Source organism: Diospyros lotus, chromosome 14, assembly GCF_014633365.1.
Source record: "Diospyros lotus cultivar Yz01 chromosome 14, ASM1463336v1, whole genome shotgun sequence".
Classification (NCBI taxonomy): domain Eukaryota; kingdom Viridiplantae; phylum Streptophyta; class Magnoliopsida; order Ericales; family Ebenaceae; genus Diospyros; species Diospyros lotus.
In genome coordinates this window covers 885,243-911,521 of record NC_068351.1, presented here as the reverse complement: position 1 = coordinate 911,521, position 26,279 = coordinate 885,243, and the positions used below count along the sequence as shown (strand labels likewise).

The window sequence follows — 26,279 nt, the reverse complement described above, 5'->3', positions numbered from 1 at the left end:
ACAATATGCGCAGGCCAAGTTCATTATGATGGGCCAAATTGCACCGTTCTAGACCAAATACTGATCCAATCTGATGCCATTTCATGTCAGGCCCATATGCAGTATGCACTGGACCCGGTACGAGTTTTGCCTATTATTTCATTTTTATCATTTTAAAATTGTTTGATTTTGCCTCGTTCGTATTTGTGATGGGATGACATAACATGTGAAGCCCAACCACAGCATGAACAGGCAACCTTGCTCCACTTTGGGCCCGAACAATGTTCCAATCTAGCTCACTATTTATTTTTGTGCTGTGCCCGTCCAAATACAGTTACTTGGGGCCCAGTCACCTTGACTTCTAGTCAATCAGTCAGATGTGCCCAAACACAATCTTAATTTGGCCCGACCGAGATTTGCACGTCTTCACGCCGCCTGGAAATTCAAATTCCTCCTAGTTTACAGTCCAAAAATTACACACAGCCAGAGCTGTCCAAAAGATCCTCCAATTTTAATATTTGCGAAGGTTCCAGAGGTTGCTTCAAGCAGAAAAAACACACCGAACTTGAGAATAGCATAATTTGGGCTGGTTTTAAGCGCAACACTAAACATAAGCGAGGTGCTCAACGCCACTTAAATGCGGTTGATCAGGTTTTGTGCCACGGTCAGCATCCAATTAAGATCAAACATTTTTTTGATAAATAAGTTGAAAATAGATCTAACTTTCACTTCCTCATTAAGCAAGGCAAAAATAGAACATTCACTTCCTCAGCAATATAATTCATGAAATTTATACCTCGTCCGAGCAGAGGGGATCCTTGCAATTTGCACGTTTCTAAGAGGAAAACGCGGCAAAAATTAATGTTGTAGTTTTATGAGAGCTTCAGTAAAAAAATTCAATCATTGCAAGAAATATCTCATTCCACGGCCAACAAGCAAGCAGTAAAACCAACAAAAAATAGTACAAGAGCCCCTAAATTGGGTAATTAATCAAACTAACCTTAAGTGTCCGTACGGATCTGGCAGTTCTAACTTCGTCCAAAAATGCTTAAAGTCATCAACACTATATTTCTGTGCACACAGCCGACTGATGACGTCAGCATTGCCAGTACTTAGCTCTGGCCTCTGCAGGATGGGGCAATTCTCAGCTTGTGCGCTTCCAAGTGCAATAAACAAATGCAGTTCCTTCACCTCAATAACTGGTGATAGATAACATCTTTTCTATTGGATATAATTCTTAAGAAATGTCATATTAACCAACTAGGACTTACAAACTGAGGTCTCTGTGTCTACCCCTGGGAACATGACACAGTAAGACTGGAAAAAGTACAAGTCAAGCTCACTACGGGTCCAGATATTCAGGGAAATTAGCAGCCCCCAGGTAAACTTGTTGCATCTCCTCTCTCCAGATCTGCAAAGAAATTCCACAGGCAGCTTCTTGGCATCAGTGGGGGAATGGATATAATGTTCAGACTAGCTATTAATCAATTTGATTATGATTGCACCATATTTTGTCCATAATCTAACTGTGGTGAATGAAAAAGAGAGGGCAAACAACACAATACATTACTTGTTCCATAAAGCATATTGTCAACTTTGTATCAGCCAACTTATGATATTAAAATGTCAACCATACCAACTATTCCTTCCAAGTTTTCTTCCCTTTTATTTGTTATATACAACGGTGAGTTGCCTGAAAAAACCGTGCCTACGTCTACCATCCCCCAGTTCAATTAAAGCTTTTGATGATGATGATGGTGGTGGTGGATGTCTATAGAAGGACATAACCTGGAATCAACAGTTAAATTTCCGCACGTACCATATCACGGAATTCCAGTCGGATATGAGGCACATTTGTCTTATGAATATCATTTCCATCAGGTCCTCTCCTGTAGTACTCCTTCCCAATCCAATGTGACTAAAAATGAAATTAGAAAGAATAAGGAAGTATTACAGAAAAATAACTGATTTTCTCAGAAGAATTAAAACCAAAAAAGAAAGACATAATGAAATTACAAAGAATAGCAAGTGCGCAACTCTAAAGCATCATTAGGATTTAGTTAGAATGTGAATGCTCAGAAAAGTTCATCAGTGCATGACTCCAAATCAGCTTTTAATTTTTTAAAGACAAAGAATGACAAGAGGTAGGAAGAAATTCCATCTTACCTGCCAGTGTGGCCTGCCTCAGGAATGATGCAAGATTCTATGGAGTTAACTAATAAGTAAAAGTAACTACAATCTCTCCTTCCTCATCTATTTGGTTCCAGTAATTCTGCCACTGCCCCCATTTCCACATCACACTCCATGGGGAAACAAGTCATGCCACAGGAATCACAAGTACATATGCTTGAAATCCACAATTTTGTATGTTCAGTGTAGAAACTTTATTAATCAAGCTATGCACAAACTTCCTATTGTCCTAGTGCAACCCAAGGGTAAGAACTGGATCTGACCCAGGACCAGGTAAAAAGCAGAGGTAGGATAATTTTTCACAAGTAACAAAATTAATTTGGATGAGACTATGTACCTTCAGAGGATGTGAGAAACCCGATTGGTAGACTGAGTTACGGGCTATTTCACACAGATCACATGAAGTCAGCTTCCAAACCTGTATGAGGGGGTAGTTAATCTAGTTGAACTTTCTTCATGTGGCTTATTGCAGAGGGAGATAAGAGGGTACTCACAGAAGCTGCTATACTATATTCTTCCACCAAAGGCTCTTTCGTTAAGTGAATTTGTAATGGATCATCAGTAGAAAGGGAAACATTGAGGCCTCGTAAGAAAAACATAGGGAAGGGATTCCGATGATAGTCCAAAAATAAGGAGTTGTTACTTAGAGGAGACATAGCCAGGCCGATCTAAAAAACAAAGCATCATGGGCAATTAGATATTGTGAAGACATCAACATTTTTCAATCTATTACCATTTTTACCTGAGCCAGGTAGTATAAATATTGAAGCACAGGAGATTTTCTCAAATTGATTCCATGTGCAATATTATGAGCTGTTAGAAATGCTGCAGCAAGGTGGTCAATATCACCAGCCTGAACAGAATAACATATATGAGCTTGCCATACAATACACTTGATAACCATAGAGAGCTTGAATTAATACCTCTCCACAATGTGGGCGGAGTTTAATAGTTGTCATGCCCTTCGACTCCCGAAGCTGAGACAAATGTTAATCGGTTCAGAATACAACAATAAACTAGTAACAAGTAACCAAAAATCAATTATAAGTACACAGGGCATTTTAATTTTGTCGTCTAGGAGAACTTTATGAGGTTTCCCTTTCTGCCTTCAGGGTTAAATCATTAGTTTTCAAGAGTATATAAAGTTACTTTTTAAGATATACACACCTTGTTCAGTGTGTAAAGGTTAGCATAACAGTAATACACATAGTATGAATATGCAGGATTGAAAATATTGGTCCACTGAGCTGGCGTGGGCATATGTTTTGTTGGGCGTCTTTCGGGCTTGCTCTCATCATCCACCAAATCAAACCCAACAACCTGAAATTCAAAGTGGACAAGGTAAAACTGTCTCAGTTGCACTGCACCTTCAGACGAGAGAATATCAAGATCAATAATAAGTCTGAATGCAACTTAAACAAGATTGCACTTTTATCAAGATTGCACCCACCAAAACATACATGTCAGCTGTAGTTTGTCCCAGCCTCAGGTTTGTTCAACACCAGAATCATAGAACAGTGAGAGTAGGGCCCAATATTGATCCACATTTTGAATTTCAAATGCGAAAGTATTGAATAGTTGTTTTATGCATATATGGTGTAAATTAAGCAATCAATTTGACCATTTCAATCCCCTTTTTTTTTTTTTCCGGGGGGGGGGGGGGGGGGGGGGGGAGCTCTTATTACAAGGAATTTAAATATCCATTTCCCATGCCATTTTGGCAAGGGAATAGCTGTCCATTGAAGGGCATTCAGAGCACGGCTCCTCCCAGTATCTTTTGTCAAAATTGCTTAGGCTCGTTCAATTGTAGGATGAACCACTAGAAAAACTGTCATTGCTCTGTTGTATCTTTCCTTATACAAGGTTTGCCCTATTTAGCAGGTTTCATTTCTATTTTATCTTGTGTTTAATGGGATGGAGGACCAGGGCAAGGTACTAGGAGGTAGAATACTAAGCCACTGCAAGTTAACAAGAAATATTTGTATTCTTATCCAGAAAACAGAATTGTAGGAGGAGGGAACATCTCTCCATCTAGGTATATGACTCAGAAAAAAAATTATAACATAAACATTTCATCCTGGTAGACATGTCAAACTAACCAGCACAACACAGGCTGTGGCCAGCCCGGCACATCCCTTGGGCCCAATAAATAAAAAGAGATACACAAATCTTCAGAATTTATAATTGTAAATTTCAACTCTTCATTTGTCAAATTTTGAAACAATAAAAAATATATTGAGGTATTATTTAGTACAAACATCGTTTAGTATACTATTTGTAATTTGTACGTAGTTTGTATGTATTTTGTAACTTTTCATTTGTCTACATTTTGAGAGTGTAAAATAATTGAGGTATTATTTAGAACCTAGCATTACATCAATCTATTATTTTTAATCTTGTACATTCAAAATTGTAAAATTTTGTAGCTTTTTTTGTAATTAAAAAATGCAAAATGTATAAAAAATAACAGTTGGCCCAACAAGGCCAGCTCATTTTGTGGTGGGGCATCGCATGGCCCAAATTACCAGGTTGAGCCTGGCACTGTGCAGGCCACCTGAATAAACAAGCCGTGCCAGCCATTTGACATGCCCAATTGGTGGATCATCCCGTAGATATCAACAAATTCTTCTTGGCATGCACAGGGTGAATATCTATTATATAACCCTTTAACTGGTATTAGTGAAAAGATTTGCAAAGGAAAAGTCAGATACCTGTTTCAAGAAAACATGCAACTGAGGATGTGAATCTGGATCAACAGTAACCTCAAACAGAGGAAGAAATATATTGTCCAGAATGTTCTGAAATGATGTCACAATACCCATCTCCTTGTACACGTTGTATAATCGTGGAAGCTGAATAAAAAGGAATTCAAATGCTTTCAATTTCTAAAAATTAACATAATAAAACAATAAGAGTTTTAAGAGAGGAAATCCAGTACTATGAAATGTTACAGCTGCAAGAATAAAGTTGGATTTGAGATAACTCAAAAAAAACCTCTTCTTTTAGCCTAAACATAACACTTGAACAAAAATAATCATGACAAAAAATTCCTCTGAAGCTCAAATGAAATTGTCCAGGCCCCCACTAAAGTTAACATAAAATATAGAGAACTACAGGAGATTGTTTGCCAAATTTTAATTCAAATATTCACTTTAAGAATCTCCAATTGAAAATTTGTGATCAATATATCCTTCCTTGCATCAATTCTTACATGTGCATCATTTTTCCAGCCCCACAATTCCCACCTCTACTCAAAGCTCTGCTCTTTTTCCTTCATATAATGATTTCTTTTTGAACCAAACATATTTCAAGCAATAAAAAAATCGATTCAATATGGCCAGACGGCATAATGCATTCAGAAATAACACAAAAAAAAAAAAAACTCAAGCAGATTGTTTCCTAGAACACACGGTACTCATTATTATTATTTCTGTTTTCTATTAGAAAAAAAGATCATAAAACACAATTAAGATAATTTGATCATGTGAGAGGAAGACCAATACAGGCCCCTTTGAGAGTGGATGGAATGAAACAAGTGTCTAGCAAAAATGTAGAAGAAAACCAAGAAAATTTTGGTGGAAGACTCTTCGGTATAATACAAGTTATAAGAGACTTCTAGAAGATATAGCCATAGATATAAATGATTGGCAAGCTAGAATTCACATAGCTAACCCCACCTAGTAAGATTAAGGCTTGATATGTTGTGTTAGAAATAAAGCATGAAGCAAATTATGCCACAAAAAAAATACATTCATGCATCATGCATTCAGATTTGCCGGGGTTGGGGGGGGGGGGTGCCAACTTGGGACCTCATCTGGTCCGTCCTTCATGCATTTGTAGCGCTATCATGTTAAGTAAGGAAATACGCTACCATGCTCTCTAATTTTTCAAATAATAAGCCATGAGTATTATGCAATTATTCATTTGACAGCCTAGACTGCTCTTCCATACACAATGTAGTCAAGGGAGAAAGGTGATATGAACCTTATATCACCTGAGGTGCTAGGCATTAAAAAAGTGTTTGCCAGACCAAAGCAAGGGGCAAAATTTTTAAAAATTAATAAAAATTATATTTAATATGAAAAAAAATAATCAAACAATATAGCACATTAAGACACATTATAAGTGCTAGGATGGGTAAACGATAGAACTCAAGATAGGAGCCAGTGAGGTATGGAAAAGTTTGGTTTTAAGGATACTTATGCACTGGTTTGAGTGCTAAGGAATAGGCTGGAAAATAGAAACCTCTTGTATAGGAAGAGGAGATGCACTCTCGTCCAAATGAATGGCATGGAGCCATGAAAATTTGGGGAGAAATGAAATTTAGACTTTAAGTGAAAGATCCCTTTAGGTTTAATGGGTGGAGTGACTATTTGTGAATTAAGGAAGGTGCTGGATATGGGGAAAAGTCTAGGAAAAGGCTAGACAAATGGCCATTGGTTAAAACAACACATGAAAGCTTAATTTCAGGTCAAATAGGTATCACTAACAGCCATTATCCATGCAAAAATTAAGGGAAATTTGATCTTATAGAGTTGCCCAATCGATTAGAGGTTAGAGGGAAAGGTAAGCAAGGTTGATTGCTTAGAAGGTCTCTCTATGAATGATAGTAATTCCCAAGGTGAAGGTATAAGAAATCTGATCCTTCTAGGACAAGTCCAAGGATTAAAATGGAGTGCATAAGGAAGCTGTGAGTATTTCAATGGTATGCCTAGTGAAATGTAAGGCATCTTCACCGGAAGTTGTCCATGAAAGACTCTCAAGGTGTAGCTGAGAATTCAGGTCAGTGTTTGAGAGTGTAGAATAAAGGAGAAGCTGGAAATTCTAAGGCATAGAGGATGAAATAGAAATTGACAGCTTATGATAGCCTAGGCTAGGTTATCCAAAGTCAAGCAAATCTTGATACGCTGGTAGATAAAAGAGGCACAAGAGAGATGAGCAGTCTTTTGAGTTTGAAGTAAACATAAGAAGGGAAGACAGTGGTAAAGCCTAAAGGCCGGTTTTGGGAGCTAAGAGTAAGTCTAGCAGTGTTAAGACCAATCTGGGTAAGGTGCACTGTTGTTGTGATGCTGCGTAAAAGTTTGGACCCTTTGGGATGGAGAAATACCATTAAGTATGGATTTGGTTTATGGTGGAGTGTACTTAAGACGGAAAGTTATGTATTTTAGGTTGCAGATTGTACAGCTGGAACCCTAAAAGAATGTCTAGGTAGAGAAAGTTGAAATAGCCAATAGGCAGTCCACTTGGCTTAGATTCAGTCCCACCATGGAAAGAACCAATCATATTGATGTTAGGAAAGTTATTCATTGGGGAAATCCTTGAGAAGGAGGATCAATCCTAATAAGAGTTGCAGAGTTGCAAGTATTGGTAATGTAGCTGGAAGTATTATCCAAGGTGTTCCATTGTTGAAATTTACAGCAGTGTTTTGATATTCTTAATGTTTGTTGTTGTTTTTGAGTGATCAGGTTGTGCAGTAGTTCAGATGAGAGCAGGTCAAATTCATCTATTGGAAGGCCAAGGCTTAGATGGATGAAGGTAAAGTTGAAGTATACTCAAGACAATGGTGGAGAATTGTTAAAAAGTTGTCTCGAGTATAGGATGAGAAGATTAGTGAAAACAGTGTATTTGAGGGCCAATAAAGTATTAAATAAAAGTTTATATCCCAATTTGTAATTAGTAATAGTTGGGGGGTTAAACTGTAAATATCTAATAATCTTCATTGGGATATCCACCCACTATTATAAATAGAGGGCAAGGGGTAGCCAATATAGGGTAGAGTTCTCATTTCTGTTTGTAACAAGTACGGATTGTTCTAAGAGAAAGGCTAGAGTTCGAAGAGATAGCTTTGTAATCTTGGGGCGAACGCTTAATGTACTCGGGAAATAGAAGGAAGAGAATCAACTGTATACTGATCATTCTTTGAATAAAATAAGGCTGCTCGAGGAGGTTCAAGACTAGATGCAGTGTTGTCTTAAAAAGGCAATCCGAACCAGGATAAAATCTGGTGTCATTGTGGTTTGCGTTTCTGTTTCTTGTTTTTATCTCTGTTCTGTTTTGATTACATTTATTTTCTATTGTGATGTTTGTGTCCAAACCGAGAGGATTGTGAGTTTCCAAGAGTGAACATATTTGTTGGTTTGTAGGGTGATTTCTTGGACTGCTAGTGCTCTCAATTTTAACACTAATCCTAGCAGATATAATGGGTCAAGAAGCCACATACATGTATGAGCATTCTCTCAGCTAAATGGTATCATAAGTCGTGAAAAGAAAATTGTAGCATGTACAATAAAATCTAATTCTAGAAAGTAAAATCTAGAAGACCTACAATAGATCTCAGCAAAGAAGATGGTAATGTGATGAAATCAAGTAGAAAGGTTTTTGAATCCAAATGTCCATGTGATTCACGGATATAGTTAAGAGGAAAAGAGAACGAAAAGAAAAACAACTTTCCTGCTTCAGAGAACATGAAAAAAAAAGGAAGGAAAAGAATATGATTTAAAAGTGGGCAAATTTTTGCATTTATAATGTCAAGTCTTCCTTTGGTGCTTTATAATTTCAACAATTCTTAGAGAAATTTAAATTTAATGTTTTTATATGTAAGAAAAAGTGAATGAAACAAAACATTTGTTGTTTCAGTTTTCCTTCCCTTTTCCTCTGTACTTCCCATTTTCTGAGAGCTTTAATAAAGATTCTGCTTCCCCCCCCCCCCCCAAAAAAAAAAAAAAACGCCCTATTACTTTTACTACTCTATAATAACCGCCAGCCTATTTGTCAAGTTTCAAAGTCCAAAACCTTGGTTATAATCCTAACCCCTTTCCACACCAGAAAAACTTTTTTCCAACTCAAACCATCAAAAAAGTGGCTAGCAAGATATCTGGCAACAATTATTTGGACTGTTAAAATAAAGCCAGTTCAAATCTCCCTACAAACTCACAAACATTTCTTCTACCTTAAAAGTACATCATTTTAATTAACATTCAGCATATTGGAAATGTTCAACTGTAATGTGGGGACATTAAAGAAAAACAAATATTTGAAAGAAAAAGAATAGGCGGATACTAATTGACAGATTCTCGGTAAGTACCTGAATCAACCAAACAACATTCTCACTGTACAATTCATTATTCACTATCCAACTTGCCATTTGATCCCACTCGCTCATCTTTCTACCGTAAATGGATATCCTGTATTCAGCCATCTGTAGCAGCAAGTATTTAACATTTAACATGAATGAAAAGTTAGAAATGCAACTTGCCTGAAAAAAAAAAAAAAGAAAGAAAAAAGTTCAGAAATATACAAAATAATGACAGAAGTACAAACAGCCAGCTGAAACAGTCCTGAGCTTGTACCAAAAATCATATGAACCTAAATTGGACATCTAGGAAACATCCAAACTTCTAAAAGCAGTTAAACACAAAATGTTGATGCATCTATGAAAAGTCAATTCCCTATTGTTTGTCCGTATTAAGCAGAGATGTTAACAGAGGCAGACCACAACAGACCAGTGTCAGTAAGTGGGAAAAGTGGGTCCTCCTTTAAGCCAAAACCCACAATCTCACACACAACAGCCCAAGCATTCATTGTTCGACCAGAAAACTGCAACCATTTGACAGATACTTTTCTTAAAAAGAAAAAAGCATAACAAACATTAAACATATTGCAAGTTTTACAAAAATAAAATTTTGGCCAAATAAATTAAGTTCAATGTAGTTAAAAAGACAAGTCCATATAACGCAAATAATTTAAAAAGAAAAAGCAGAAGGATTTTATGGATGTAGAAGCTTTAAAGCAGATCCTCTTACCCAATCTTAGAATAGGCCACTACAGTTTATGTTGGTATTTTATGAAGAAAGAAGAAAAGGGAAGGGAAAAAAACAGCAAAGCAAAAGTCATATATTTTATTCAATCGTAAACTTCAATTTATACAGTTAAAATGTAAACTGAAATGAGCATAAAGTAGAGAATAATATGGCATAACATCCAGCCAAAATAGTTAACAAACAATATCAGATAGTTGCTAATTTATTGATTATAGATAATCCTAATTTATTTTGACTCCTTCAAACCACATCAGCAACTTTTAAGTCAAAATTCAACAGTTTAGCATCTTAATGAGCCATTTTGACATAACCAATGGTAATAATTCAACCAGAGTCTTAAAGTTAGAAGCTTCCAAATAAAGAAAACATGAGATACGATTCAACATACCAATTACTCAAGTTACATAAATTCACAATTATCACGCCCACCAAGGATATTTACCCAAGTAAAACAAAGAAAACATGAGATATAGTTAAAGATATTAATTACTCAAGTCACATAAAAATTCATACTTCTCATGCCCACCAAAATACTCTTCAGTTGAGCAAATAACAGAGAAACTAAGGCAGGAAGTGAAGATCAATACACCCATTGATAATGTATGAAAAAAAAAATACACCTGATATTTACTTGCAGCAAGATCTGAAAAAACTTGCTTTGTGAGTTCAGCAAGGAAACGACCTATTGCACATAAAAATAATTAAACAATGATTAGGTTAGAAAAGCATATTGATGGAAAGGACAAATTTGTAACATCAAGCAAAAGAAACATATCGATAGAAATGACATCAAAGAATCCTGAGAGAAACTTCAGGGAGTTGAAATGGAAGCATATCATGGTAACTAGTCTCCTAAATTAGGAGTCATATTGAAATAAGATATTCTACCTAGCCTTTTCTGTGACAAAATACAATTAAATTAGTAATGAAATAAATCAGTAACATGTAAAGTTCCAATAACACAGGCACATATACACACATATTATGAAGGTGAACCTTGGCACAACAGTACCAAGCCAGGAAACAGCCTCTTTGCTAAGTAATTATAAGGCTGCATACGATTGACACCTCACACAGAGCATGCAACGAGAGGCCTATTTTAGACAGACATTATAATATATATATATATAGAGAGAGAGAGAGAGAGCGCCAGGCAGAAGGACAGACACGCACGCATAAAAGGAGAGAGAGGTTTCTAACAACTTCCTACACAACAGAGAAAAAGAGGGGAGTTTAACAGCTTCCACGGTAGAGAATCAGGCACATCATGGACAAAACTGTCCAACTTTAAAGTAACTAGGATAATGCAGTTATATATGAATCTATAAGTCCGGGATTAAACTTCTATATGACCAGGACACATATACAAGTTTAAACTTCCATGCCAACAATTTTACAACCAGAAAAATGTAGCTCAACAAGCATCATACACACAATTGTCCATTACATGTTATTACCACTAACCACACATCAAAGATGTGCTTAAAATTTCACTGTTTTCCCATATTAAGCAGCACATGTTACATAATAGACTAACAATAGCAAACGAATTTACTTTTCCTCTTCAAAAAGATTATTAGACACTGATAGACTGTGTTAGTAAAAAGTTTCTGAGCATGCCCAGTCCAAACACAGCACTCACAAATACTGCGGCTAATCTCTGCAGGCAGCAAAGACTTGCCAGATGTTCAGACCAACAGAATGTGGATCTTATTATAAAACTTATTGGGATATAACATAATAGAATTGCTATTGTATCATTCAGCTCCTTCCAATCAAATTGTGAACTTTTAACAGTGGAATTGCTTCAAACTACTTAAGTCTATCTATTGGATATTAAAATGAAAGAATCTAAAACACAAAGCAGTTTACTAAAAGCTTAGGGAACAAGTGAGAGCAACAAAGGAAAACTTTCTAAAGACCATCTTCAACATCTCACAAACTAAAGGAAAAAAAAGGACATACCTTGGATAAGGTTATCTTGCTTCAGGAAAATCTCCCGCAGCCTACTTTGACCACAAGGATTATACTTCAAGTTAAATTTATCAAAACGATGAAAGGTGCTCTTGTCAGCATGAACATCCAAAAGGTCAACATTCATGTCATATCTGCTTGGAGAACATCAAAATAAAATTATTCTGCACATCTCAGATAAGTCAAAACAACAAGCAAAAGATTTGGATAACTTTCTACTTGATTAATTAATTACCCAGTCAGATCCAAACTCTCAAAAACCTCTTTCAACGTCATATATGTTCCATCTCGAAATATTACAACCTGAAATATAAACAAAAGAATGCTTCAGATTAATTAAAAACTGTACTCAGATTCTTCACAAGAGAAATTGAGATCATCTGTTAAACAAGTAAGGTTTGTTGGCATTAAATAAACCTATTTCAATGATGTGTCTAGAAGATGACAATAGATAATGTTATATGAGTCTGAAATTCACAGCTCAAACCTCATGATAATAACCTGGCCAAAAGACCAAAACAAATAATAAATAGCATTCAAAGCCTGAGCAGGCCAAGGAAATCATTACCTCATCTGGCTCCTTCCTCAACTTGGACTTTATAAACCTTAAAAGATGTTTCTGGTTCATGCATGCTGAGTGATGAACATGTGTGTCAACTTTCCTGACGTTGTAGAAGTCACGATGTGGAGCACTTTTCTGTGCTAGGAACTCCCTATCCGCATTAAGCATCAAATGAAGATTGAATTTCTGATTGGATATGAAGATAAGTGTTACATCAAACATCATATACTCGCTGAAATAACAAAATGAGCATACTTTTCCGCTAAAAATCAGAGGGGGATGGATCTACTTGTTCCAAAAGAACCAGCCGGTGATGACATAATGTCCGGATGTTTCCAGCAGCTATTATTTTAAGGATGTCGTGCATGTCAGTGAAAAAGGTTGTAGCATCAGCAACAGGAAAAAGCTTCTCTTTCACTGAAGAGGAAACAAGAAAAGAATTAGAGAACATAGATAGAAGGGTCTGAAATAAACATACATGGACCAGTCATACAAAACAGTAAGGACAAAGCAATCAAAACTTATTTGCAGCTTACAATCTTTATTTTTGTAAACTTGAACTACTCCATCTTCCATCTGAAAATAATGCTGCAGAGAGAACTTCAAATGTCATTGACCAAAAAACTAACTGGAAAACAAACCTTGGGAAGTTTTAGCCCATCCTTCAAGAACCACTGAACAACAACGAATTTAAGTACAAACTCACATCAGATTTTCCCTCAGGAGTGTAATCAAATGGATTTGGATGGGGTCTCGGCGTACTTGGATCAGATATATGTTCTTTATCCCATGGAGGAATGGCCTCCCTAAATACATAACTTTGTCGCAGTTCAAGACAAGTTTGCAGACTCCTATAGACATCTGTTTCCTCAGGTAATGGTACCTCTACAAATGGTTAAAAGGACAAACAATGAGAAAAATTAAAACGTTGGCCATGACATGCACTCCATCTAAGGCAAGACATTAGAATTTTGTTCTTGGGGGCAATATAATACCAAACTCCATTAACAGAGTGATTCATTGCATGTCAACAAAGAGATGCAAATATTCATGCATCCATGGGCTCCTTGATCTTTTTCAGCATTTTAATGAAATTCATGGTTTTTCAAGTTATCTGTTCCATTTTGGAAGCAAGTAAACTAAAAGTTCAACAACGAATTAGTGTCATTACTTTTTTTCCTTTATTTAAGGAAATATTTGAGTATCAATTTAAGTAAACAATATGAGGAAATGGGCAGGTTCCATAACACCCATCGTTGAACTAGGCCCTCAAAAATATTAAGACATAGTTCAATGCGCAATGTAGTTAGGAGAATTTTCTCCTCCAGCAATATCTTTGTTGTCACAACATATATCCTAGGAAGTTCTCAAAAATATGGAAACCCCAAAGGAAACACCCTGAGAGGCACAAAAGCTCAGGATATCACGGTTGTGCATAAAAGAATGAAATACAGCAATGATTGTAGGAAGAAAATACCATTTGGTGTGATGTTAAGCCGTACAAAGGTTTCATGCTCTGGCTCCTTTCTAAGAATATCAGCTGCTACAGGGTCTGGTTGAACACTGTGCAGGTCACCAGATACACTGTGAGACCGCATCATACTTGATGCATCTATCTGGATTTGCTCTTCATTGGCATTATTCTGGTTAGGTAAATCCTGGAAAAGCCTATTACATCAGGAAATCATTGAAGATCATTTTAACTCAGAAACATGAAATGTGGGATGACACATAGTAGGAGTAGTTGGGGAACAATATTGAGCAAACTGTCCAACAATTCCACTCAACTAAAGTGCTATTAATCAAAAACAGAAAGTTTTCTAAACAACTTACAGCATTTCCATTAGTCTGAATGTACATATCTAGTTTAGCATTATCGGTCATATTATCCTCATCATCTGATCCTTCTACACTTTCAAAAGCACTAGCACTAGCAACAGGAGACCTGGGAGAAGTTGGTCTAATTAGATGCCCAGCTCTTTTGCTCAAACTCCCTTGGCCAGGAGATTTCCCTAAAATAAAATAACATTATCGTCAAGGAGTAATAGCATCTGACTACAAAAAATAAAGAAATTTTCTTGATAAGCTACTTACAAAAATACCACAAATACAAAAATACTTCCAGGCAATGCACAATGAAGACAACCCAACAAATTATTTTCCAAACTATGTAAAGTACAATACGAGTCTTCATTCACCATTCAACTCAATCAGAAGTCAAAATTCAAAAACAAAAAAAAAAAAAATGCTAACAGAACAACTATGTTTTAACATGAAGACAGCTTCTACGACAGTTTGACTGGCCAACCATGCTGAGTTAATAAGATAATTGGCTGGCTAAAACTGCCAGATACAGATAAATGCACACATGCAAATCTCCAAGGGGGTGAAACTGCTCAAGAAAACTAACAACATTGATCAGCCACTTGAGAATGCAGAAATTTAAGTAATTATGCACGAGTTCCTCAACAATCTGCATACAGCAACACATCAAATGAAAAATACAACTAGTGAATGGTCCTGAAAAATCCGAATTGTATTAATATGATGGTGCAGCTAGATTTTATTCCTATCCACAAACTCAGCATGAACCGCACCTCCATCTGTTTGTTTCCAAAATTCTCATTTTGAAAGGGCACGTTGGACTACAAACCATAAGAACATCATGCAAAAGAAAACCATCTCTCCCCTAACATCACCAACAAACTTTTTTTGTCGAGCATTTTTCCATGCCAAATTTTGCCAACTCCATGAAGTGGGATTAATATATTGTTGTTGTTTTAGAGAATATTTAAAAACTTAGCAGAATTTCTTTTTTCAGCTTATCATTTCACATAGCCAGGCACTAATTCACGTTGCATCAAGCTTATCAATTTATGCTAGTGTGTTCCTTGCTTCTGCAGTTTTACAAAGAGACTACTTATATGAATTGCACACATGGCTGCCGCTTTTCTAACAGCAATATCCTTTGATTTTGAATGGAAAGGACAAAGTCAGGAACGGCAAAACCATAAGAATAAAATCAAAATTGGAAACACCGAGGTAAATAATTAGTTATTTGAGCACAGTTACAATAAGTACGAAAGCAAATTATCTGACTTATCCTAGGCTGAACAAAAAAGGACGTCAACAAAAACCCTAACTACAAATTTTTAAATTATTGTACTCCCGTTTACACAGAAGATATAATTATATACGCGCCATCCCCTCTACTCTCTCCAATTTAATAATGCTTAAATTCCGCATGTGGAATTATGAATACATAGGCCTGCAGCCAAGTGATAAGTTCAATTAAGCAAAACAAAATGGGGACAGATCAAAGTACAGAAACGCTCAATCAGTGCAATGTCAGTTCTAATATCAATCTCTGAATTAAACATGTATCCCCGCGCACTTCACTCCGGAGAGAAATCCGATGCATGCATACCTTCGGAAAGCGAGCGCAGCCTCGGCAACCCATCCGGGACGGCCTCAACTAGAACAGGACTATTTCGCCCCTCGCCACCATCAACCTCACCGGAAACCGCCACAACGTCCGGCATCGACGCCGAGGAACGCCGATAATAGCCGTTCCCCTTTCTCCGGCCTCCGCCTTGTCCCCGCCGCTTGTCGGTATACTTCCTGGGATGCTGCGGGGAATCGCCTCGGCCGAGCTCGTCCTCCGCGGCGTCCCGGTCTCGGTCGCGTTCCCGCTCAACCGTCTTCGCGAACTCCAGCAACTGAGCTAGGGTTTTGCGGTGCATGTAGTAGGCCGAGACCGCCACGAACGACGCTCCGACCAGAGCCGCCATAGCCAGATGAACAGCGTACGAATCCATCACTCTCTCTCTCTCTCTCCCTGACTCTCAATACGCCTAAGACTGTATCAGTGACGAGGTTCGCGTGTATTCGAACGCTGGTAAGCGAAACCCTACCGGTAAGTAGACGAAGAGAAGGTCTGCTATTCGGAAGACGAGCGCCTTGCTCCAAGTATTTATAGCGAAAAGAAGGAGAGAGAGAGAGAGAGACAGAGGAGAGCATTCGCTCGGGTGGGGAATCCTCGCTTTTTAACGCCGCACCAAAGCGCCTTTGCGTTCGTGATTTACGCAGGCTTTAACCTTTTCTTACTTCGGAAAGCACAGCTGGGTAGCTGTGTTCGGTTTGCATCTGGGAGGGATACCCCTTCATTTTAACCGTGGGGAGACGTCGTAAATGGTAAATGGTAAATGGTAAATAGTAAATAGTAAACAGTTATTTTAAATTAAATATAAAGATATTTTAATTATTTAAAAATATTAAATTAAAATTAACTAACAACCGAATAAAAAATAAAATATCAAAAATAATTTTTATAATTATTTTAAATTCAAAAATACCTCATGAAATTTGTTTTTAACTTCTTGTTTTTGGCCACCGTGTGTATAATGTCGTCAAGCTTGGCACGAAACATTGAAAAATTTACAATTAAATAAATGAAAGAAAATCAAGAGGAAAAGAAAGACTTCTCACTTTCTTCGTGAACTGCAACCACCGCCTAAATTCCCAACTATTTATGATTTGTTTAGGCTTAGATAACAGGATTGAGTAACATTTTAATTAAATCAAATTAAATTAGTTAAAAATATTAATTTAATCTGATTCAATTCAAATTATAAGTTGATTTTGTCCGATTTTTAAATTTAATAATCTCAATTATTTCAAAAATAATTAAATCGAATAAAATGTAAAAAATAACGTTATTTTTATCAAATTTTTCAGTTTTGGGGGATTTTTTTATTTTTTCTGTCCACTTGATCCTTTTAATTTTTTTGATTTTTCTGTTTGAGCATATATTTAGTCAATTTAGTTTGATTTTTTACATAAATTTTATTTATTCAATTTAAACAATTCATTATATTCGAATAAAATATTGGAATCGTTGCCAAATATATACTCCGGGCATCTACCAAGCATCTGGATCCATTTTTGTTGCATATTTGGGAAAAATTCGATGGGAATCACATTCTCTTGATGACCGACCGACCGACCCGCTTAACAAAGAATTCCTTTTTGAATTTGGCACATTCGACCCATTTAAAGAATTTCGTTGTCTTTAATCGATTGACAAAAGTGGTCTCGCTTTCCAACAATCAATCAATTTTACGTAAACGCGAAGAATTTAGCAACATTAGTTCTATCAAAAGAATAATTGATCCGTATTTTTGGTCTACGAGGCTTATCTTTTAAGCCATTCTCTTTTAAGCCATTCTGTCAATGTTTATTTTTATAATCAAAATATTTTTGTTTAATCTAATAATCAATGAAACGGAAAAAAAAATATTTAGAATCTGTTTGTTTGGGATAAAGTGTTTTTTCTGATTAAAAAAAAGAAAACTGTTTCCCTACTAAAAAGTGTTTTTCCTAAAAATGAGTTTTCTATTATTTAACTGTAACGTGAAAATGCTGTTAGAAAACAATTTTGAGTGTTTGACTAACAGTTAAAAAATTATAATATTTTTTATTATCAAATTTATAACATGAAAATAAAAAAGCATAATAAACATGTAATAGTAATAAATATCAAAACATAATAATATCATATATATTTATATGATGTTATATATATATCACATATATATAATAGAATGTGAAATAGAATAAAATTAAGAATCAAATGATAGATTATGACAAGCGAGAGGCAAGCGTGACAAAGATGGTGATGGCAAGAGGTGAATACAATAATACAGACAAAGATTAAAATAAGCGAATCTCCACATAAATGGACAGAGGTGGAGCTCAAGAGAGACGAGAATTAATATGGCAATACAACTGGAGACTAATAGAGCGCAATAAAGACGGAGAAAGGTAAGTAAATCAAGGAAAAACTCAACTAACAAAGAGAGAGAATAGGCTAGTTTGCTTTAGAATGTGACTTATTCTTTTCATATTGGGAAGTTACTTTTCTATAATACTTCACATTTTAATATTTCACATTTTTCATTAACCGAATAATCATTTCTTTCGACATTCATAGTATCAAAAAAAAAACAAGAAAAGTGTTTTTCAAATAAATATTTTTTCCCAAACAAACTGACATTTATCTTACATAAGAAAGATTTTACATTTCTTACCAAAAAAGTTACACTTAGTATTTCATTATTCAATCCCATTAAAATAAATCATTTTTTCAATTTCCTAATCCTCATAAGTTTTAAAACAATTTATTAATTTGAAAATAAAATAAAACAACATCATACTAAATTTTACTTTTAATAAATGAGATGACTACAAAATGTTTCAACATAATTTCATCATTGTCTTGTTTGATCTAGAAAGGGAAAAAGGCAATGACCCTAAACTCACTCATAAAAACAAGTTCAACAATAACCAACTTAAATAGATATAATTTTGACTTATATTATTGATGATGCGGAGCCGATCACCTCCTTCTGTCTCGGACCAAGTACCTGCAAAAAGGGTGGGGACTTGCTCCCCGTGATCCCTCCGACGCTCAAGTCAGTTCATAGGGTTTTTGAGGAGTATAATAGTAATGGAAAAATAATATATGAGTCCTTTAGGAGTCAGATCCCCATACCTGTAGAGGTTGCCCTCTATTTATAGATGTCCTGTGACCTTTCCCTTAGGAGATAAGATATATTTCAAAAGGAGAGGTTGATCCTCTTTCCATGGGGAGAAAAGATAATCTTCCCTAATAGAGATAATTCTTGGGATATTTAAAGATATCATTGGTTGACTTAATCTTCTTCTTTATCTCTTTCCAGTTCAAAATCATAATAAAGATTATAAAGATAAGCGGAGCTCCTAAGTCTTGACACGTGGCGATCGCATATTGATCTTTACTGGCACACATGGCTCCGAGTTAATGGTAACCTCCCAGGGGTAGTACAGTAAAATTGCCCCCCTATAAATATTCCCTCATCACTTGCCCCCCACTCCTTGAGCTGATCGAGTAAGGAGGTTGGGCAGCTGAAGAAGTAGTTGTCACTGTTTTTCTGAGCCTCTGTAAAAAAATTCTGTTAAAAATTTGGGTTAGCAGTCTCGAATGCTGAATTCGCTTCTTAAGTCTCCCGGTGCCTTTTCAGTCTTCCCATGCAAATGGTGATTAGGTCGCTCGAGGTGATAGTGACGTTCGAGAATTTTCCTTATCTTCGAGGCCGCTAGCCGAGGCTGTAGGCCTTGTCTTCGGGGGCCACTGGCCGAGGCTATGGTGGCCGAGGCCGCGTGCCTGATCTTTGGGGGCCGCTGGCCAAGGCTGAAGTGGCCGAGGCTGCGTGCCTCGTCTTTGGAGGCCGTTGGCTGAGGCTGTGGGGGCCGAGGCTGCTTGCCTTATCTTCGGGGCCGTTTGGCCGAAGCTGTGTTGGTCGAGGTTGTGGTCCCCTCTGGTCTTCATTTGGCGGAGGTTCGTAGCCTCCGACCTGATGCCTTTTGGTCTTCATTTGGCGGAGGTTCGTAGCTTCCGAACTGGTGCCTTAATTAGTAAGGGTGGTCCCCTTTGGTCTTCATTTGGCGGAGGTTCGTAGCCCCCGAATTGGTGCCTTAATTAGTAGGGATGGTCCCCTTTGGTCTTCATTTGGCGGAGGTTCGTAGCCTCCGAACTGGTACCTTAATTAGTAGGGGTGGTCCCCTTTAGTCTTTGTTTGGCGGAGGTTCGTAGCCTCCGAACTGATGCCTTAATTAGTAGGGGTGGTCCCCTTTGAACTTTCGATTTTGAGTTGTCAAGAGTTCGAGGATCATAAGTGATCATTTGTTTTTGAGTGTTCAGGGGTTCGGGGCCCCCCGAGGATCATATCTGATCCTTTGTTTTTGAGTGTTCGGGGGTTCGAGACCCCCCGAGGATCATATCTGATCCTTTGTTTTTGAGTGTTCGGGGGTTCGAGGCCTCCCGAGGATCATATCTGATCCTTTACTCTTGCGTTGTCGAGGCATTTCAGACCTCGGTCTTCATGTGCACATGCTGGCTTGAATTGTAGTTGATGACGGGATTTTAAAAAATATCCATATTTTATTTTCGGCGAAATGCCTACTTTCATAATCCGAAATAACATCCATATTTGTTTTCACGGTTCGGCTTGATGCCTACGTCCGCAATCAGAGATAATGTTCATATTTCGCCTTCGCAGTTCGGTCTTGATGCCTACGTCCATATTTCGAAATAATGCTCGTATTTTGTCTTCGCGGTTCGGCGAAATGTCTACGTCCGCAATCCAAAATAATATTCATATTTTATTTTCGCGGTTCGGCGAAATGCCTACGTCCGCGATAGCCATCTCTACCGTCTTGTCATGCAAAGATGCATCCTACTAACCATTGGCCATCTCTTTGAGGGTTCGGAGCTAGTCCAATTTGGCCCTTGCTGCCATCATGGAATAAAACCCCCATGAGTAGAAAAAGATGCTATGCTTATTGGAAAAGCCCTTTATTGACGTTGTAGCCCAAAAGATAGGCCAAAAAAATATAATGTATACAGCATGAACAAAATCAAGCTTCATCATCTTGAGATTTTTGACCTCAACAAGTGCAATTAATAAGCAACGATGATAAACAAACACATAGACTCAATGGATTAGAAAAATTAGCAGTACCTTGCTGCTGTGAAACTTCATCCATTGATTCTGCTTGTCTTTTTTTCCTAGCCTCTAAAAGGTTTTATTTTAACATAAAGCCGCATAGGATGGGAAAATCAAGCCTCATAGGATCTATAAAATAAGATGAACATCTTCTTTCTCCTGGATTACCGCTCCCAATTTCTTCTTCCATTTTTTCGGAAGCCGTTAATGAGGTCACATAAGAGCCAAGCTTATGGGAAAACAGCGAAAATTGACACATACAAAAATTGATCTTTACACACATAAATTAATAGTTGATACACATAGTGCCTCCAACTATTTTTTTCCTTTTATGTAACAGTGATCGATGTATAAATATTAAACCAGGGAGCATACCGTTAATGAGGCCACATACGTGAAACCTTTTCTTTCCCACTCAATCTGATTGTGCTTCGAGTGGCTTGAGATTATACTTGGCAGACAAAAAGAAAAACGAGGGCCCCACGGTGGGCGCCAATTGATGATGCGGAGCCGATCACCTCCTTCTGTCTCGGACCAAGTACCTGCAAAAAGGGTGGGGACTTGCTCCCCGTGATCCCTCCGACGCTCAAGTCAGTTCATAGGGTTTTTGAGGAGTATAATAGTAATGGAAAAATAATATATGAGTCCCTTAGGAGTCAGATCCCCATACCTGTAGAGGTTGCCCTCTATTTATAGATGTCCCGTGGCCTTTCCCTTAGGAGATAAGATATATTTCAAAAGGAGAGGTTGATCCTCTTTCCATGGGGAGAAAAGATAATCTTCCCTAATAGAGATAATTCTTGGGATATTTAAAGATATCATTGGTTGACTTAATCTTCTTCTTTATCTCTTTCCAGTTCAAAATCATAATAAAGATTATAAAGATAAGCGGAGCTCCTAAGTCTTGACACGTGGCGATCGCATATTGGTCTTTACTGGCACACATGGCTCCGAGTTAATGGTAACCTCCCAGGGGTAGTACAGTAAAATTGCCCCCCTGTAAATATTCCCTCATCAATTATACATAATTATCTTGAATTTAACTTAAGGTAATTGATACATCATACACAAAAGTCCAAAGAAATCATTCAAGTCTTTTATGATACGAGAGGTTGGGTTTGGAGAATTGAAAACCAAGAGACCTTTATGGTCTCCCAAAGACTGAGATTCGAAAAAATCAAATCTCCCGAATATCAAAGTTCACCATCTCCCATAGACTATGAGTCGAGAGAACCAAGTTTATTAGTTACCAAAAGTATGTGATCTCATGGAGACTATGAGGTCTCCTAGAGACCATGAGCTGAGAGACCAATAAGTTTTTCAGAGACCTAAACTATGAGACTGTTTCTACCTTTCAAATACTGTAAATTGTCAAGTAAATTTTTCTTTAATATGGAAAGGGGTCCCGTACAAAGTGCAAATTAGATAACTTTAATATCCAAAAATCTCTTAGAGAATTCTATAAAAAATAATATACATTATCCATAAACAATTCTAATCCTAGTAGACTTTAGAATATCAAGACAAACATTATAAAAAAAAATTGTTAATTTTAGTTAATTTATGAAAGCTCCATGCTCTTCTAAAAATAGATAAGCTCTCATTATAAAAAAATATATGTCTCTAATATTGATTTAAATATGGCATTCAAGTTTTTAGTGTTTGTTGGGTTTGTGTTTCCTAATGAGGCCCAAGGCGATAACGATGTTTCGGGTTACCTTCATAGGCTTTGCCCCGAGATTGAAGCAACAGTTCAACATCTTTATTGGCAAACCAAATAGAAGTCGGGCCATAAGCCCTTAACCCTATCTTTGGAGGAGAAATTAGCATTTGGCCCATTTGCTCAAATTAGAGGGAAGCCCATGAAGCCCAAGTCCTTAAGCCCATTATCCTTTGCCTTAGAGTTTTCATATAAAAGGGATTTGTTCTCTTATTTGTGCCCTATGTGTGGCGGTCATTTGTGTTCTCCTACTTCCCTATTTTTTGTCAATTGTGTCTTGCCTCCTTCCTTGCATGGTCGATTCTTCATGGGTTGTTTTCTTTCTTAGTTTGGCGATCCTTTCCTTATTAAGTGTTGTGCATTTCCTTTCATCTTGGACAATTTGTCAATAAGGTGTATTTATGGGGATCGATCGCCTATTCGATAGGAGTATTGTTCTTGGGCATTGTGGAATCCATATCTTCGTGATTACTCTGGTGGATCCTATTGTGCGTGGAAACTTGTGTGGCTTGGGCGAGGGGTGTCGATCGGGCGAGAGGCTTGGGGGTTTGAGGGTTTTGTTTATTGGGGGGTTTGGGCTCCTTTATGGCTTGGTGTCCTTATTCTTAGAGTTAGCTAAATGGTGTTGACGAATCTAGAACTGAGCCTTGATGTAAGCACCCCCGCCTGGATATCCCAACCGCCCGGTCTATCCGAACGAGAGTGCCTACATAAGAGAAGAGAAACAAACATAAGACAAAAATACCCTGGCATGCATACATACGAAAAATACAACAGCAGAAGCAAAACAATATACATGCACGCCTACAAGTACCCTGCTGGAACAACAGTCAAGGAGTATATAAAAATATACAGACACATGTGCCAACGATAAAAGATACAAGGAACAACCGGGCACAGTCAAAAATGAGAGTCAGAACTCTTAACAAAACATCAGAGAAAACGGGGGCAGCTAACTGTACACCCTACCGACACGGCTGGCTGCTAGGTAGCGCGGTCCTCGCCTTCAACTTTAGCTTTACCCTTACCTGGAATGATGGAAAGTAAGGTGAGTCGCAAGACTCAGTAAGTTTATATGAAAAGGAAGGCTGTAAACGAAACAGAAGATGAGATCACCCCAAATATAAAGCCACATGTATACACAAGTCATGTGACGCAACAACGCAACAGTGTCGCATAATAAAACATATACCGGTCCTTGGGGCCCACATAAAACACCTGGCACCCAAGTCTCATACCAACCTGCAGCTGCCCTGAAAGGCAACATAAATCACCACAAACCTGTGCGTACTGTCCCGGGTCGGTACTCCCGTCACCCGTATCCCTGCCGGTACTCCCGACAGCCGAGCCAAAGGCTCCCTCGAAACGGTACTCCCGTCCGAGAACTAATAACTACCAGTAACCATGCAATGCATATAAAAATGCAAGGCGTAATGAGCATCAACGTGATACAAGGCGCCCATACATCCAGGCATCAGACCATGCTCCGCCCACGTAGTAAATCACACGCGATGCATATGCCCGTGCTGGATGCAATCTAACCAATCTAAAATGCTTGTGATCAAGCATAACCAAATCATGATGATCCCATCATGCAGCCCGAACCCATGTGCATACCAAACCATGCAACAAAAATAAAATAATCAGGCATGCTATAATCACAAAACGGTAGAGTAGGTCAGTAGTGCCTGACACCGGTCAAAGGTCAGTGACCAGGAGAGACCATCTAACAACCTAAAATAGACCGTACAACAGTCACACCGTCACCGTACAGCTAACCCTTGCCCCCACTGTCCAACCACTCTAGCCAATAAATAACCGAAAATCTAATAATAATACCTGACAGCTAAGAACCTAGCCCCGGGTGAGTACGACATCATTCTCATAGGCTTGGGGGTGATACAAACCCCTGTAGGCAACCAATGAATAATACCCTCGAAACCAGGTTAATAAATTAAATTATTAAACACACCGTTTAAATTCCATAATTTATTAACAGCCAAATCCAATGAAGGGAGGTCAAATAAATTGACATCGAAAGAATCGACAATGAGGGTATATAGAACTTGCCTTTCCGGAGATAACCTTAGCCTCAATTTGACCAAACACGGTCAAAGTTATACAAACTGCAATATTCTAATTATTGACAAAATTAATAAAATTGGACTTTAAATAAAATTTCAACCGCATAAAATATTAATTACTAGCTTAGGCACATACCTGGATAATTAAATTCAGGATTAAACGAAATTTAATTTGAATTTAAGCTCCAAATTTCTGAAATTTTCACGCGAGCTCACTGCTGCTTTTCTATAAAAATTTCTTACTGTTGCTGGGAGAAGAAAACGCCCGAAATCGGGCTCAATTTCGTGCAAAAAGGGGCAAGGGGGCGGCGCCACATGGCAGCGCTGGAGCGGCTGCTGGGGAGGCCACCGCCTCCTTCGAAACGACGTCGTTTCGACGTCCTTGGGCTGATTTAAAATCCACCTCTCGCGCACGCCTGCCCGCGGACTTGAAGCCGCGTCCACCGCCTGGCTGCCTCGCGCGCGACCGCTCGCGCCCGCACGCTTACCTTAACTTATATAGTCGCGCACTAAATTTAAAGAAGACTTTGGCCCCTTTTACGAAATCGCGCCAGCCTCCCTCCCAATTCCAAAAATTACACAAACACCCACTATACTAATTACAGTAACACCCCAAACTTCTGAAAATCACACAATTGAATTTATTTTAATTTTTTTCTTTTTCCAGAAATTCCTAAAATTACAAAATTAATTATCTTAATTTCTTATTTCCTTAAAATCACCTAATTTAATTTTATTTAACCACCACAAATTATTTTGATATTTCTCTTAAATCCAATTACCCCCAAAATTAAATTAATAGCTATTTACGGGCGTTACAAATCCTCCCCCCTAACAAGAATTTCGTCCCAAAAAATCGTACCTGGCTAGGCAAACAATTGAGGATGAACTCGCCTCATCTCCTCTTCTAGCTCCCAAGTAGCCTCCTCAGGGGTATGTTGGAGCCACTGGACCTTCACATAGGGAATGGTGCGGCTACGAAGCATTTTTTCTTTCCGATCCACAATGCTAGCAGGCAACTCGGTATATGACGCATCTTCTTACACCACAAGCGGATGATAATCAATGACATGCCCGAGATCTGCCACGTACTTGCGGAGCATAGAAACATGAAAGACATCATGTACGTGGGCTAACTGAAGGGGTAAAGCTAATCGGTAAGCCAACGGTCTGACTCGCTCAAATATCTCAAACGGTCCCACATAACGAGGACTCAACTTGCCAGATACTCCAAAGCGTCGAACACCCCTCATCGGCATAACCCGAAGAAAAACATGATCACCCACCTCAAACTCCAAATCCCGGCGTTGTCTGTCAGCATAACTCTTCTGACGGTCCTGAGTTGCCTTCATCCTAGCCCGAATCAACTGGATCTTCTCTGACGTCTGCTCTACCAACTCCGGT

General features: G+C 37.9%; 1 protein-coding gene across 3 annotated transcripts; it reads right to left on the bottom strand.

Annotated features, from left to right (window-relative positions):
- Window positions 1–493: 493 nt before the first annotated feature.
- Window positions 494–16,591, bottom strand: LOC127789934 (AMP deaminase-like). Of its 3 annotated transcripts, XR_008020692.1 has the most exons (21): window positions 15,953–16,591; window positions 14,359–14,537; window positions 14,003–14,183; window positions 13,232–13,410; window positions 13,062–13,113; window positions 12,815–12,942; window positions 12,532–12,711; window positions 12,199–12,266; window positions 11,955–12,097; window positions 10,610–10,671; window positions 9,254–9,367; window positions 4,881–5,021; window positions 3,337–3,489; window positions 3,093–3,146; window positions 2,912–3,022; window positions 2,664–2,837; window positions 2,507–2,587; window positions 1,799–1,897; window positions 1,251–1,390; window positions 980–1,104; window positions 494–814 (listed from the first exon to the last, which is right to left on the bottom strand). XR_008020692.1 is itself a non-coding variant. In XM_052319043.1 (19 exons), the coding sequence occupies exons 1-19, from the start codon at window positions 16,341–16,343 to the stop codon at window positions 1,322–1,324; spliced, it is 2,559 nt and encodes an 852-aa protein (XP_052175003.1). In that variant the 5' UTR covers window positions 16,344–16,591; the 3' UTR covers window positions 859–1,321. The 3 variants fall into 3 exon arrangements, 1 of the variants encoding a protein (XP_052175003.1); XR_008020691.1 differs by lacking the exon at window positions 494–814 and having other exon boundaries at window positions 859–1,104; XM_052319043.1 differs by lacking the exon at window positions 494–814 and having other exon boundaries at window positions 859–1,390.
- Window positions 16,592–26,279: the final 9,688 nt, after the last annotated feature.